The sequence below is a fragment of the Egretta garzetta genome, unplaced genomic scaffold (genome assembly GCF_000687185.1).
Source record: "Egretta garzetta isolate BGI_Z169 unplaced genomic scaffold, ASM68718v1 scaffold256, whole genome shotgun sequence".
Classification (NCBI taxonomy): Eukaryota; Metazoa; Chordata; class Aves; order Pelecaniformes; family Ardeidae; genus Egretta; species Egretta garzetta.
Window position 1 is genome coordinate 1402997 of NW_009260073.1, and position 14069 is coordinate 1417065.

At 35.1% G+C, this 14069-nt stretch overlaps 1 protein-coding gene across 7 annotated transcripts in view; it reads left to right on the top strand.

The window, feature by feature from the left end:
• The window catches only part of ATP8A1 (ATPase phospholipid transporting 8A1), a 116432-nt gene that overhangs the window by 66760 nt on the left and 35603 nt on the right, over positions 1-14069 (top strand). For all 7 annotated transcript variants that reach the window (XM_009641250.2, XM_035896758.1, XM_009641249.2 and 4 more), the window contains 3 exons: positions 4837-5009; positions 12485-12668; positions 12777-12887. In XM_009641250.2, coding sequence (XP_009639545.2) covers positions 4837-5009; positions 12485-12668; positions 12777-12887 — 468 coding nt within the window. The remainder of the gene's footprint in view (positions 1-4836; positions 5010-12484; positions 12669-12776; positions 12888-14069) is intronic.

Consider the following 14069-nt stretch of genomic DNA (forward strand, 5'->3'; position numbering starts at 1 on the left):
AAAATGTTACTGAATAACTAGAAACTTACTCTATAGCTTCCAAAACCACAGTGTAGCTACTACACAAATGAACTTCAGAATGATGAGCAAACAAATGCCATGTAGTAAAATGACTCCATCCATGCAGGCACAAAACCAGGAGCTTCCCATGCTTCTAGTAGCACCTAGCAGTGCCCAAAGAGACTAATCCTAAGTTCCTTTCTAATGCTGTTTCTTACAGAATATTTAGTATCTGCCAAAAATGAATTGTTATTGTTGAATTGTTAAACAGCTGAAATTTTAATCAGATGTTGAAGTACAAGTAAGGGTTAAAACTACCAACGTGCAAGTATATGGTGCGTTGTAGAGAAAAGATTCTTTAGATAAGGTAGGAATGCAATATTAAGTGAAAAATCCCATGAGGGTAAAGAACTTAAATCCTTTTACCACCCTCTAAGGGAGTCTTAAATGAAAGCAGGGGGAAACCCTGAAACGAAGGTTACCTTACTCCATATTGTGGTCAGGTTGCTTAAGGTAGGACTTAGGAAGAGAAAGGGAGAGAAAGTGAAGAGAAAGTATGAGAATTAGCAAGAGTGCCTTAAGTGAAGGATTCCATGGTAGCATGTAAGAGTAGGCTACAACATGAATTCAAATACTTAAGTACTTACTTTAAAAAAAAAAAGTAGTATTTAAATGTTTTGAGTAACAGATTTTCAACATTAGTATGAATTTAATCATGATGACTATATTTCAAACATGAATCGTTTTAAGCAACATATTTTTGCTGAGAAAATTTAAAATAAAATCCCGAAACAGGACAGGCAGAAGCTGTTGATTAATGTCTGGAACCAGAGTCTGTTGATATAGTAAGCAACTTTTGACATGAGTAGCCTGTGATATTAATGAAGAGAGGCAGTTTTCTTTTCTTAGTTTAGTTCCTTGGCTAGCTTTTGAAAGGTTGCAATTGTTCTTTATTGAAAAAACAGGGCAGGTTTTTGTTTCCAACCTTTTAACTTCACTTCTGAGTTTTTCACTCCTCAACCAATCTCTGAGTAAAAATTAACCAATGCAAGCGAGGACTTCTGTCCTATGTTTAGTTTATTTACACAGACTGCTGGATTTCAGAACTACTGCAATACTTAATAGGTTTGAAGTGAAATAGATGGACTACTTTGTATACTTCTTCATATGTGATAAAATAAAGTGAGGTAGTTTTATTTTACTACAAAAAGAGTCCAATAAAAACTCATTAAATAAGCATTGCACAGTAACCACTTCTGATGTGATGATTATAAAGTTGACTAAATATATATTAGGCAATATATTTTAAAAGTGAATGTATATAACTATAGCTTAAGAATAAAAGATAGTACCTGATATGATAACTGCACTGTACTCCCTATTTCAAACTGAAGCATCTAGATTGTGTAGAGACTGAGAGATCCTTTCCTTGTATTCTGAACATACTTTGTGCATGCGTGGGGATGCAGATACTGTATGGCAGCTGAAATTGCATATGCAAAGTGGTTGCTTGCAAATCTGTCTGTGGTGATAACATAAATCGTGTTTTTTTCAGGAGTGGATAAATGTAGTAATCAGATGGTTTGAGGGCAAGAGGCAGTTCAAAAAATAGTAATGAACTAGCTCTATGCCAATATTTTAACAAGAGGCTCCATTAAAAGTTTTCTGCCTCATTTGATGGTGCGCATTTCACTGTTTGATTAATGTATACCTTGTGTCCTAGCTTTTGCTTGCCAGCATGGTTGGAATCAAATGTCAGTCTGCATTTCTAGTGTGACTGGTTGAGTCAGAAATTACTTTGAAAATTCTGATAGAGGAGTGGAGTGGATCTCAGGAAATGGAGAGAGATGGACTGCTGTGATTGCAGAACCTCGAGTAGTGTATTTGTGAGGGTGGATGCAATTCCTCTTTCCTTTCTGCATACCAACAACAGCTGGCAAGAGGCTGTAATAGTTGGAATATTGTCTGTTAAGGAATATGGTTGAAACTTCGGCTTTTAAGCAGCATAGGTCCACCTCTCATACTGGGACTCTGTCCCTTACCTTGCGGGGGAAACGTGCTCCCTGAGGGCTGCTGGACACCCCAGTTCCCTCAGTACAGGAGGAACTGAGCAGCCGTGACACCTTGAAGAAAAAAATCCCAGTGTAGTGGGACCTGTGTATTTAGGATCTTTGAGAAGAGTTGCTCTGTGGCAGACCTCTCCTCTTTGGCTCTGCAAGGTGTGGGTGTAGCCTCTTGGCTATATAAAGATGTTGATGTGTTCATAGGAGTTAGGAAGGTTGGCTTCTCTTGGTCTGCATACTCTTCACGATACTGTAAAAAGAGTCATGGTAAGTGGATGCTTCTTGCCCTTACTATTAAAATAATAGTACAGTATCTGTTGGATACCAGTGGCGACTTCTAAAAAGAAGCTAGCTCAACTCTAATCCTTTTACAGACAGACGGAGTCCCCTGTCCCTAAGACATGTAAAACAGATTTAACCAAACAAATACGTCCTCAATTTGGTCATTATTATGACCTTAGCATGCAAGACACAGGAAGTTAGAGTGTAAAAAAAAAAAAAAAAAAAAAAAAAAATTTAAAAAAAAAAAAAAAAATTGTTTAGACTATCCCAGCTCTGCTGAAATAAGAGATCCTCTTTTGTATGAACCAATACCCTTATTAATGGAATTAAAAGAAAAATACCCCAAACCCCATTCCCCAGTTATCATTGGCTGATATAGAAGTGGAAAGACTTCCAGGAAGCATTTAGATATCTCTATTTTTTCCAACATTATTTGTTTTGAGGCTGCATTCCCATTAACATCTGCTTAGTTTCACAAACAAAATGTGGTTTTCTTAGTAAGTTCTTATAGCTGTATAAAAGAATACTGGATCTTCTTTTGCCTTCGTATTAACCATATTAACCTAATGGACTGCTAAATTTCAGCATAGTACTGTTACTCATAGACAGAAATTATAACATAGCTTTATTCTTTGAATTGTGAACTTCATAATACTTAAACTGAAGCTAGAAAGTAGTTTGGTTACCATTCAGTTTCACTGAGAAATATTTAATGGAAATGGTGTAGAAGTGAATAAGGGACATTTTGATACTGCTTTTAATTTAAGGCATTGGATTTCAGCGTAGAACTACATGTAAGCCCACAAAGGAATTTTAAATATGACAGGTTTACAGTTGGGGTAAGTGTTTTGTATTGTCTTGGGGGTGGGGGGGTTGGTTGTTTGTTTTAATATGTAGCATGCCTGGAGCTACCTGATGGCATGTCTGTGATAAAAAATTAAGGTCAATTTAAACAGAAGAGTTTATACTGCATGTACGAGAAGAAACAATAGATGAGAGGAATATGAATTTTCAGGCTCTTGTACTGCTTAAATTTATTTAGAAGATAAATAATCCATGGGGATGAGAAGAATTTATACTCTCTTTAAGTTGCAATATTTCTTAATCGGAGAAGACGCTCTGGAAAATAGTTACAGAAGTTATTGCCATTTTAAAGGCTCTCTAACATGTAATTTTAGAAATACCTCATTTCCCTTGCAGTTTCTATAGGGGGAGAGCCAGGAAACCTGAAGTGCAGAATTCCCCAACAGCCTAATCTCCTTTTAGATAAACCAATGAATCTTTAGAAGGCCAGTGGAAGCAAAATAGGCAAAAACCATGGACAACAGTGTGTGGAACTGGGAGGAGTAAGTTGGGTGGGAAAGGCAAAAGCAGTATCTTTAATTTCATTTCAGAGGGTTTTGAGATTTGTAACTACATCTTGGTGGTTTATGTTTAGGTGGTTACACCAAGTTTTATTTACGTATGCCTGACATCGCTGAAGTAACACAATTATTTGGTTGTTGTTAAGCTTGTAGAAAAATATAGGAACATTGTTGTCATAAGATGGTACTGGTTTCCTAATTCAGTATTTTATAGGCAGAAGCTTTGTCTGTCTTTGTCCTCTAAATATTCCTTTCTCCTCTAAAACACTTCTCATTTCTGGGCTGTGAAGCAGGAAACAATAGGGGAATATGTTGGAGCTCTATGAAGGCCATTCAAAATGAAAGAATTTTTTTTTTCTTCTTCATGACGGTCTATGGTAGAGCTGTACTGTAACTAACTAGATATTAGTGACCTCCACAAAGCAGGCTATGAAGTCCTGCTGCATAAATACAGTTGAATGTATTATTTACTGAATATAATCTGAAGTTCTCAGTACTGGATCACGGAATAGTGACTTATGTAGGTGTGATTCAAACTCTCCTTAGCAACTGAAAAATACAAAACATGATCCCTTATAGAACGTGTAGTTGTTACAGGTTTATCTTAAAATACAAATTTACTATGACAGTTAGAATTATCAGTTATAATGCATGTACTTACGAATTATCTGTGACGTTTCTTTTACTTTTCTGAACATTTAGGACCATTTTATATAATAGTGAACAGAAAATGTTTCTTCTGGTATCTATATACATGTGAATTTTCATTTTTGCATAGATATATAGGAAATTTATTTAATACTACTTAATAACACATTTAATAACTTTCATCAAACATTTATGCAACTATTGTTGCCATTCAAAGATCATTAAAAGTTCCACCATAACTTAGACACTACTTTTTTTTTTTTTTTGGCAGAGTGCACTAAACACTATTTCTACTGTGGTTTCTAATAGTACAGCTGTTGCAAATACTTTTTTCATTTTATACTGTCTGTTTGATAGCATAATCAAAAGGTCATTTCCTCAAAAAATGAAAAGTCAGTGTTTCTGATCACACTGAAAAAGCCTTGGACTTGAGAACAGTAGGAATCAAAAATTATGGACACAATTTTTTTGTGCAACAGGGAACAAGAGAGACGCTTAGCCATCATTGCAGTACTCTTGGTGATGCTTTAAGGAAGGAAAATGATTTTGCTCTCATCATTGATGGTAAATCTCTGAAGTATGCTTTGACATTTGGAGTGAGACAATATTTCCTGGATTTGGCTTTGTCATGTAAAGCTGTTATTTGTTGCAGGTAAGGTTTACATTATTCTTTCTCTACAGTATTTTTATTGACATACAAAAATTAAGAAACTTCTTTTATTTCAGAGAAAATACACATATCCATGTCCTCCAACCATGAAATATATATATAAAAAAACCTTCAGTAGCTGAAGTTATGAAATAGATTCATTCAAGCAAAATATTTCTGTAGAGCAGTCTGCAACAGAGTACCTGTCAAACAAAGTCATTCGGATTGTATATACCCAAAAAAAAGAATTTGTTATCCATCAAGGGTAATCTCAGCAAGACAGAGACAATGATCTTAACCTTGAATTGATACTATGGTTAACTGCAGGTTTTAGCACATCTGGATTCTTTTGTAGAGCTTCCTCTGCAGGCAAGATTTTATCTCTGCTTTTCTGTAAGCTGTGGATTACACTGCATAAGAAGTGCACAAAAATGTTAAAAGTACTATTCTGGGTGATTTTTATTTCCTGAAGCTGATGGAAACACCTTTTTTTAATTATTACTATAATACCTGAGTGTCTGGGGGTTCTTTTATACAATCAGACCTTTCATCCTTTCCTGTAAATATCAGCCAGTAGAGCTGTAAGCTTACCGTAACAAGGGAACTTTTTCCAGATCAAAGAAAACTAAATATCTGCTTTCTTTAAATATACACAATATGAAAGTGGTTTGGCTTACCTTTTAATATTTCCAGATTTATATTAAGGAAGGGATACATAGGACTGTATAAGCAATAGCTTGTGTGGTTTGGGGCCGCCTTGGATTTTTATGGCATTAGACACACAAACTGCAAACATCTCCTAAGCAGTACATCACCTTTTCTGCATTTGAATGATTGAACAAAAAGGGAAGTTGAATGCTTGGTAGCACAAGAACTGATCCTGTTAGTGTTTTAAAAAACTTGGTTTAGGCCAAGTGATTAATCTGTCAAAAAGCAGAAGCAAGGACTTCTCTTTACAAGACCATTGGCAACACAGGTAGGATATCTGTATCAGAAATGCAATCAAAAACTGCAGAAATTGCATCAGTGTCTGAGGTAACTATTACTATTACAAAGATAGCCAGTTAGTGCTCTCAGAGTATTTTTCACTATTTTGACCTTTGTAGTAGCATGGAAAAAGCTGTTTCCTATATTAAAACAGGAAAAGTTAACAGAAACAAGGTATTCAAGGTCTTCTGGGCTCCTTATAGCTTGCTGTTGCTCAACATACAACAGTGTCACCAGTTCAAGTCCTTGCAATTAACTGTACTGAAATTTTTAAGATTGTCTGTGTATTCAAGTTACATCTAATTCCATACTTAAATAGGATGCTATGTCTGATAATAATTGCTTTAGAAAAGAATCTGTGAAAAAGGAGGTGAGCTTGGATTTTTGTACAAGAACAAAAAATTCTTAGAATTCTGCATCCCTTCTTACCAAATTTAAATCTTCTTTCAATAAATTGCATATGCTTACTGCCTACTACCTCATTATTGCCTATCCCATCATCTGCCATGACATGGTGTGTACAAATGTGAAAACTGTAAATATAGCTTGGTAGATTAATTGCTTTTGATTAATAAAATAAATACATGGAAGGTTCTTGTGTTCAGGTAGACAGTTTAATGATGTTCCATTAAGATAAAGCAGATTCATCTGAAAAATCAGTGTTAAAAATGGAGCTATTTTTCTGCCTTGCAAAAGGTCAGGGAAAAGCAAATGAGATTATAGTATCCAAATAAACACCTGGTCTGTAGTCTTTTCATCCTTTCTGTCAAGTGGTATGTTATGCCACTTAGAGACTTTTTTTTATTATTAATTTTTTTTTCATGGTTTAGCTTTGTAGCCATGCTCCAGCATGAAACACTCTGAATTTCAAACTAAGGTCTTACTGTCTTTTAAACTGAGATCTTACACTAATACACAATTTATACTGTGTATAAACATTTTTCTAATGGTGGTAGTCTTTCTGACCTGCAAGTTAGACTTTGTGCTTGTTCTACTAGTTCCAGTTCTGCTCAGTATAGCAAGTAACAATCAGGAGGAGATACATCTAGAATTCTCTTTCAAAACTGTTTTTTTCTTCTTTCCTTGATTTGAAAATACATTTTATGCCATTTGAAGAGACAGTACTGCCATTTCTGTTGAACTATAGAACCATGGAAGGATATTCTGTACATATAGCTGTCTTTTAGTAGTAGCATTTTTGTGATGAAACAACAAAAACTACAAAATTAAAGTTTCTGTTCTAGTAGCATTCTCTGCCATTTCTACATTTCCGTAATATACTTAGGTCAGCTGGTTTCAATACATGTCTAGGTATATGCTCTGAAATATTTTGTGGTTGTTTAAAAATTGGCTGCAGGTTTAAAACTAAAATACTTGCTACTAATACTCACTGTTTTAGTATGTGCTTTTTTAATATCACATGCTTTGCAAAAGTCAAAATTCTATCAAAATACTTATTTCTGTAAATGTTCTGTCTTTAGTAACAAAAGCTTCATTTCCTTCTTTGTGAACTTGAAAATAAGTTTTTAAATGGTAATTTTTTTAATTAAGGCAAATCATTTTAAATATTGTCCTGACTAAATGAAAATGTAGAGCTTTTCTCTATGCATGTAAAGGCAGTAAACATTTTAAGCACTCCTTGGTTTTAAAAATACAAATTACATCACTTTCTTTGAAGTCTTCAGACTGTATTCACTTGTTCAGAAGCATTACTACCAGTGGATTCTTCCTAAGACTAGCCATAACACAGATGAAGCTGACAAATATTCAATAGACATTTCACTTCAAAAATCTGTATATGTTATTAATTCCAAGCAGATGTTTGGCTTAAAGACTTCAATGAACTGAATTCCAGCTCTATATTGGCTTCAGAGTAATGTGTGCAAGAAGAATGTTAAATGGATTATTCTGTAGTAAAAATGTACAGCTAAGAGTGAACAAAATGAACAAAAGATAGTTTTTATTCATTTCACCATGAACTTCATGCACCAGGCAATGGGAGTAAGTGCCATCTTCCAACTGCCCCTATAACATTGTCTGAAAGGGAAATAAGCCACTGTTCCTGGAAAGTTAAAAAGATGAAAAAGAAGTTCTCAGGTCAGGAATCTTCTATAGAAGCTGGCTGTAGTGAGTAATACTCATCAGCAGAGTTCAAATAAAACATGTAACAGAAGATCATACAAATGCTTTTTGATGTACTTGGACCGTAGAATTTTTCTGAAGGGCTGTTGCCCAGAAGCTTTCACCCCAAGTTCACCACAAGGCTCTACTCATCCCAAGTACCTTTTTCAAAAGTCTGATAGCATCTGTTGAGCAGGCTGCTGAATGAAGTATTTAGATAGCTACCTATCCACAAGTTGTATCATTTTCTCTCCTTTTATTTTTTGCTTTTGAAAAATGACATAAATTTTATGCAACCTTTTTCTCTGATTTATTGCACTTAAAGCTTAAGAAATTTTACTTAATTGGCACAGAGTAGGATTGGGTTTTTTTTTTTTCAACTGATAGAACATCACCCAAAGGTGAACCATGAGAAGGTGGCAAGTGGAGAGGAGAACCAGAAGACCTATAAGGATGTTACTGGAACCGGCTGGTAGTTAGAGTATTGTATCTGAGCAAAGATGAGCATAGATACCATGTACCCAGTTTCCCTTCACAACACTGTCTCAGTGTTAAGTACGATGGTCAAGGAAAGAAAGGCAATCACTGTTAGTGTACCCCTTGTGCTGGGAACTCGGTAGTCTGATGTTGAGGTTTAATCTCATTGTTGAAACATATTCTTTTTTCTTCTTATAACTTTATAGGGTAGATAAAATGAAAAATATTGACATTTGCTAGAGAACACTGGAAAATGTTTTCTTTTTTCTTTCCAAATGAGCTATGGAACTTATACTATTCCTTCATATTTTTTCTGTGACACTGAAATTGAATCAAGTATCAGACTGTTCCATAGTAAAAAGAGTACCTTGGTGGTTCGGACTGAAGTCATAAACTGATACCACTGAAAGTATGGTGTATAGTGAAGTTATGATTATGATGCATACATAAGATCTCATTCTACAAAAGACAAGGAGGGCTGCAGTTTAAATAAATAATGTAACAAATATGCTTCAAATGTAATATTAATGAATTTATGGAAAAGAGAGAGTGTGCTTTCATTTCAGAAGTTGTGTGTCTAGGTATAAAATATACACAGGAAGACAGACCATGATCTCTCGTTTTCTTTTTTTATTATTAGTAAATCATTTCTGTTTAAAACTTGAAGTTTTAAAACAGTTCTCTCTAATATGCTTGGTAACTTTACTTCCTCCACCAGGAATAATTTGGGATCCTCTTTCAAATTTTAAGTAGTCTGAGTTTCAGAAATGTATAACTTTTAACTAGTAAGAATTCTGATTATTACTGTAATTTACTGTTTTAGACAAAACTTAATTCTACATGGATGTTATATGGATAAATGTGTGTTTCAGGACAAAAAAAAAGCATGTCTAGAAAATGTTGGTTTTCCACTACAGCTTTAGTCTATGTTTCAAAATAATCATGATCAACCTTAGACGGCTAAAAACTTAGATAGCCTTTATTTTAGTGGGAAAGAACATTTCCTTTCATAGGAAATCCATGTTGGTTTGGTGAAATTCGCATTTCTAAAGGACGTATTCATCAAAATTTCTCAAAGACTGTTTCTACTTTTGCCCTTATTAGTTAGCTTTTTTCAAATCTTTGTAACTTGGATTTGTTAATAAAGGAAATGTATAATGGATAATAGCAGTGTGATGTCAGAGATTTGGGTTTTTTCTGAACTTTTTCACCACTCCGCTGCATTTACTTTTTCAGTGAACACCACGAAGTCAGTCACCAGCCTCAGCTGCCAATTCTAAGAAAAACATTGGTTTCCTTTTTTTTAAGTTTATAGCTTGTCTGTCATGTGAACATTGGATTTTGTTATGCTATCTCTTTGTTTGGCTGGATTTTTTTAAAGTTGTTTTCTCATTGCATTCTTATTCAGGCAGAGTGGAAGGTAGCTTGCACAGCCGTTAGCTTCAGCAATCCTATAATTGCTTGTTGGTTGTGGTTTTGGTAGCTGTGATAGTTTACAGATAGCTAGAAAAAGTGCTGGCCAAGCATTGCCATCAGTATCTTTGTGCTTAATGGAAAGAATATTATTGGTGCTTCAGTGTTCTTAGCTATAAAAACCTAGTGTTGAATGTGAAGAACTTAATATCTCTTCTTTATTTGGAAACAGGTGGGGGTTTTGTTCTGTTTATGGGGTTTTTTGAGGGGTGACAGGGAGAAGTGTGCTGAGGAAATTTATACTACCAGTTGGAAAAGCAAACTTTTCCTTTCAAAGTGAACTATGGATCAAAAGTTTGGTCCAAATAGAGAGCAATGCATTCTAACCTGTAATGTCAGTCTGTCCAGCATCAGGACAGGCAAATCATTCAGCCTTGGCTGTAATGCCAGAGATCAGTTAGCAGACAGGAACATTTTATTATTCCATGTACTGAAAAATAATTTGACTAATGTGTATAGTTGGAAAGATTTTGTTTCTTTTGTAGGTGGTTTGTTTTTATTATTGCCTTTATTAGCACTGGTTTTGTGATTTTTAAAAATCAATCAGTATGAATAGGACAGTATTTTTTTGCCACATTCACCTACCAGATCTGATAAAATTATTTGAGCTATAATTCTTCAAACTAGAAAGGACTTGCCCATCAGGAATCTCATTAAGAGTATCATTTTCTCAGGTATCACGAGGCCTTCCAGTATTCGCATACTTATGAGAATGGTGCCTTTGGGACCTTCAGCTTGCAGGATCTTTTGTGAGGAACTGCAGGGTTGCACCGATGCCATAATACAGCTGAATTTTTGGTGTCTGGTGGTAAAATTTCTTTTTGTTACTGAGCTTGTGAGTACCGTACAGTAGTCCTGGTTCACGTGAGAACCATACTCATGAACCACCCAGGCCATGTTACTTGGCAGTATCCCAGTGCACAGCAATATACGGACCATGTTCAGGAAGGAACATTATTTAGAAGTAGTTGCTCTGCTGTGCTTGTTCTGTGCAAATTTATTCCCTAAAACCTGTATTCTTAACCTCTTGTATATTTCTGTGTTTTTATTTTATTTTTTGACTTGAAAGAGTTATGTTAGGTTATGAACATCCCTATATAATCCTTAACCCTGAAATTTTGTCACTGCACAGGGAATCTTTCACAGCCCAAATTGCAAAGTCCCAGAAGCTTATGGTACCATCGGTGCATGTAGAAGACTTCTAGGAAATGAATTATAAATACAAGTTTTTCCCCAGTTTTCAGTGTCAGTATACATCCAGTGGCAAGTTCTACTTCTTATCCTTGTCTAGTTTTTGCATGGAGGCGTCTAGAATGAGTTCATCTGGAAAGCTGGAAAGATAGATGAGGAAAGGATGGGTTCTTCATCAGCTGCACATCCCCAGCTCCACAGCTGGAGTCATGCTTTGGTACCAGAATTGCTCTTTCTGTAGGAAGAGGTGAACAGCAGTGGTGGGGGAGACAGACTCACAGAGCTTTTTGCATTTCTTCTTGTTTCTGTTTGCACCATGAAGCAAGAGGGGCAGGGTTTGATCCTTGACTCCAGTGTCAGGAAGCAGAAGAGTGGATTGCCACGCTGCTTAGGGTTTGCTCCTTCCCTTCCCCACCCTGTGAAACACACCAGTCCTAGCACATAATTTCTGTAGATTATTTTCAGTTACGATATCTCAAACACTACAAGGACTGAATTTTGGCATACAGAGTAGAACTTTTACAGCATGAAATGGAAGTGTGATGCACACAATGGTAGACGGAGCCAAAAGTAATATAGCTTCATCAATAGAGCTTTTGAGAGTCACCCCTGGAATAATTTGTCCCCTCAGCTGTGGGCAGGCGTTCTTTAATGACAGATAATTGGAGCAGCCCTGAAAATAACGAGGGAGAAGTTACCAACAGTTAAACAAAGTGGAGGATCAAGAGTCAATGTTCAAAGTTGCTTCCTCTAATTTAGCAGTGTAGGTTATGTTAACATCGTGACAATCCACTCTGTTTGTTCCTGTTTGCTTTGCCATCTGTGTCTTAAAGATCTTGTTGTTTGTTTATAAAATACATATTTAAACAGAGAGGAAAATAAAAAGCATGCAACAAAATACACCAAAATTTGTAACTGTTGTAAGTTAATACTGGTAGTGGCAGTGTTTGGGGTTTCTTCCGTTACTTTGTGTTAGGGGCCCATTGCTGTTTGACTTATCTCTCTCCAGTCCTATTAACATCTTGCTTCAACAAATCCAAGGTTTCTATGAATTTCAGTGGGAATGTGCTTTTAACATACAGCCTAAATGGCAATGACACGACCATGTCGCTGACCAGGATGTTAGTTGTCCTGGGTTTATTACCTTTTCACAGAATATAAAGTATGTTTTGAAAGTACATTCGTTTGAAGGCCCTGTATTAAACCTTTTTCTTTCTGTTACCCCTTAGGGTATCACCACTTCAAAAATCTGAAGTTGTAGAAATGGTTAAAAAACAAGTTAAGGTAGTAACTCTAGCGATTGGCGATGGAGCAAATGATGTTAGTATGATACAAACAGCACATGTTGGTGTTGGGATTAGTGGGAATGAAGGTCTACAGGCTGCTAATTCTTCAGACTACTCAATTGCTCAAGTAAGTCGTTGCACTGTAAAATACTACAATAAAGTAGTTTAATATCAGATTAATATAGATGTGTGCATGTTCTGATTGTATGTTTGTTCATTTTTCATTTTTTTGCAGTTCAAGTATTTGAAGAACTTGTTGTTGGTTCATGGAGCCTGGAATTACAACAGAGTAGCTAAATGCATCTTGTATTGTTTCTACAAGAATATAGTCCTTTATATTATCGAGGTAATTTTACAGTACAGTGAAAGTTACTTCTTAAAATTAAAAACTTTATTATTTTGAGCTTTTGATTATTATATATGCTTTTAAAGAAGCATTTAAGCTGTCAGTAAACACTAGTACTGAATTGTGCTTTTTAATAAACTGATTAATATTGGAGTGTGGGTTTTTTTTTTTTACTTTAAAAGACCCAATTGTCTTAAAAATAAATACTGAATATTAGCACTGAATGTTTGTGTTGCATAATACTGCTAGTTTAGTAAAATTCTGTGTCTGTAACATCATTACAGTATTTAAGGAATACAGTTAGAAGTAGCCTTAAATTGACCAAGAGATGTATATGGGTAAGCTCTTTGAGCTGGTGTCAGTAACTGTCCGGTTCACAATCTGAATCTCTTTTTCAAGTCATTGTTGAACTGCAGCGCTATTGCTGTTCAGAACAGTACTTAAGGTTTTTACATATATGTTTAGTTACACTACTGCATAACCTTTCACTCATTGATGGGGTAACCATGCCTCCTTAGGCTCTAGTTCACAAACAGGGATACTTTCCTGAAAGTAGCTGACCTAGTTTTCTCACCTGGGATTTTAAAGACACTGGAGTCTTGTGAAAAATGCAATAGTATGAGAGGACTGTGTTGTGATAAATGTACGTTTATTGGTAGGTATGGTTAAGACAGCATGTGTAGCTATATTTTCCGTGAGCACGTGGCAACCTTAAAATTTTGAATGTATTTTTAAATGGATTTTTAATTTTTTTTCTTCCCCTCCTTCCCCCTACTTACTGTTTCTCTCTTTCTTTCAACAGCTGCTTGCTATCTTATAACCAAAAATGTATCTAGTAATTATGTTCATAATTGATTCAAATTTCATATTCACAATGATACTTTGGGTTAAAAATGTGCAGAAAAAATTTAATTTGTTGTAAAGCTTGATCACAAAATAAGTTTTATAGGTCAGTCTTCTGTATTTTTATATTAATGAGGTTAGCAGTTTTTTCTTAAAACATTCTTAGTTTTTTTTAATATATTTTCAAATTAATATCTTAAACTTGCACAGTATGTATCTGGTTTCTACTGAAAGAAAATGCTTTATTTCTGTTAGACCTGGTGTAAACATTAGGTTAATACTTGCGATTTCGATATTTATGTATATGGCCTTACACTGTTGCAATATTTGAAAATACTT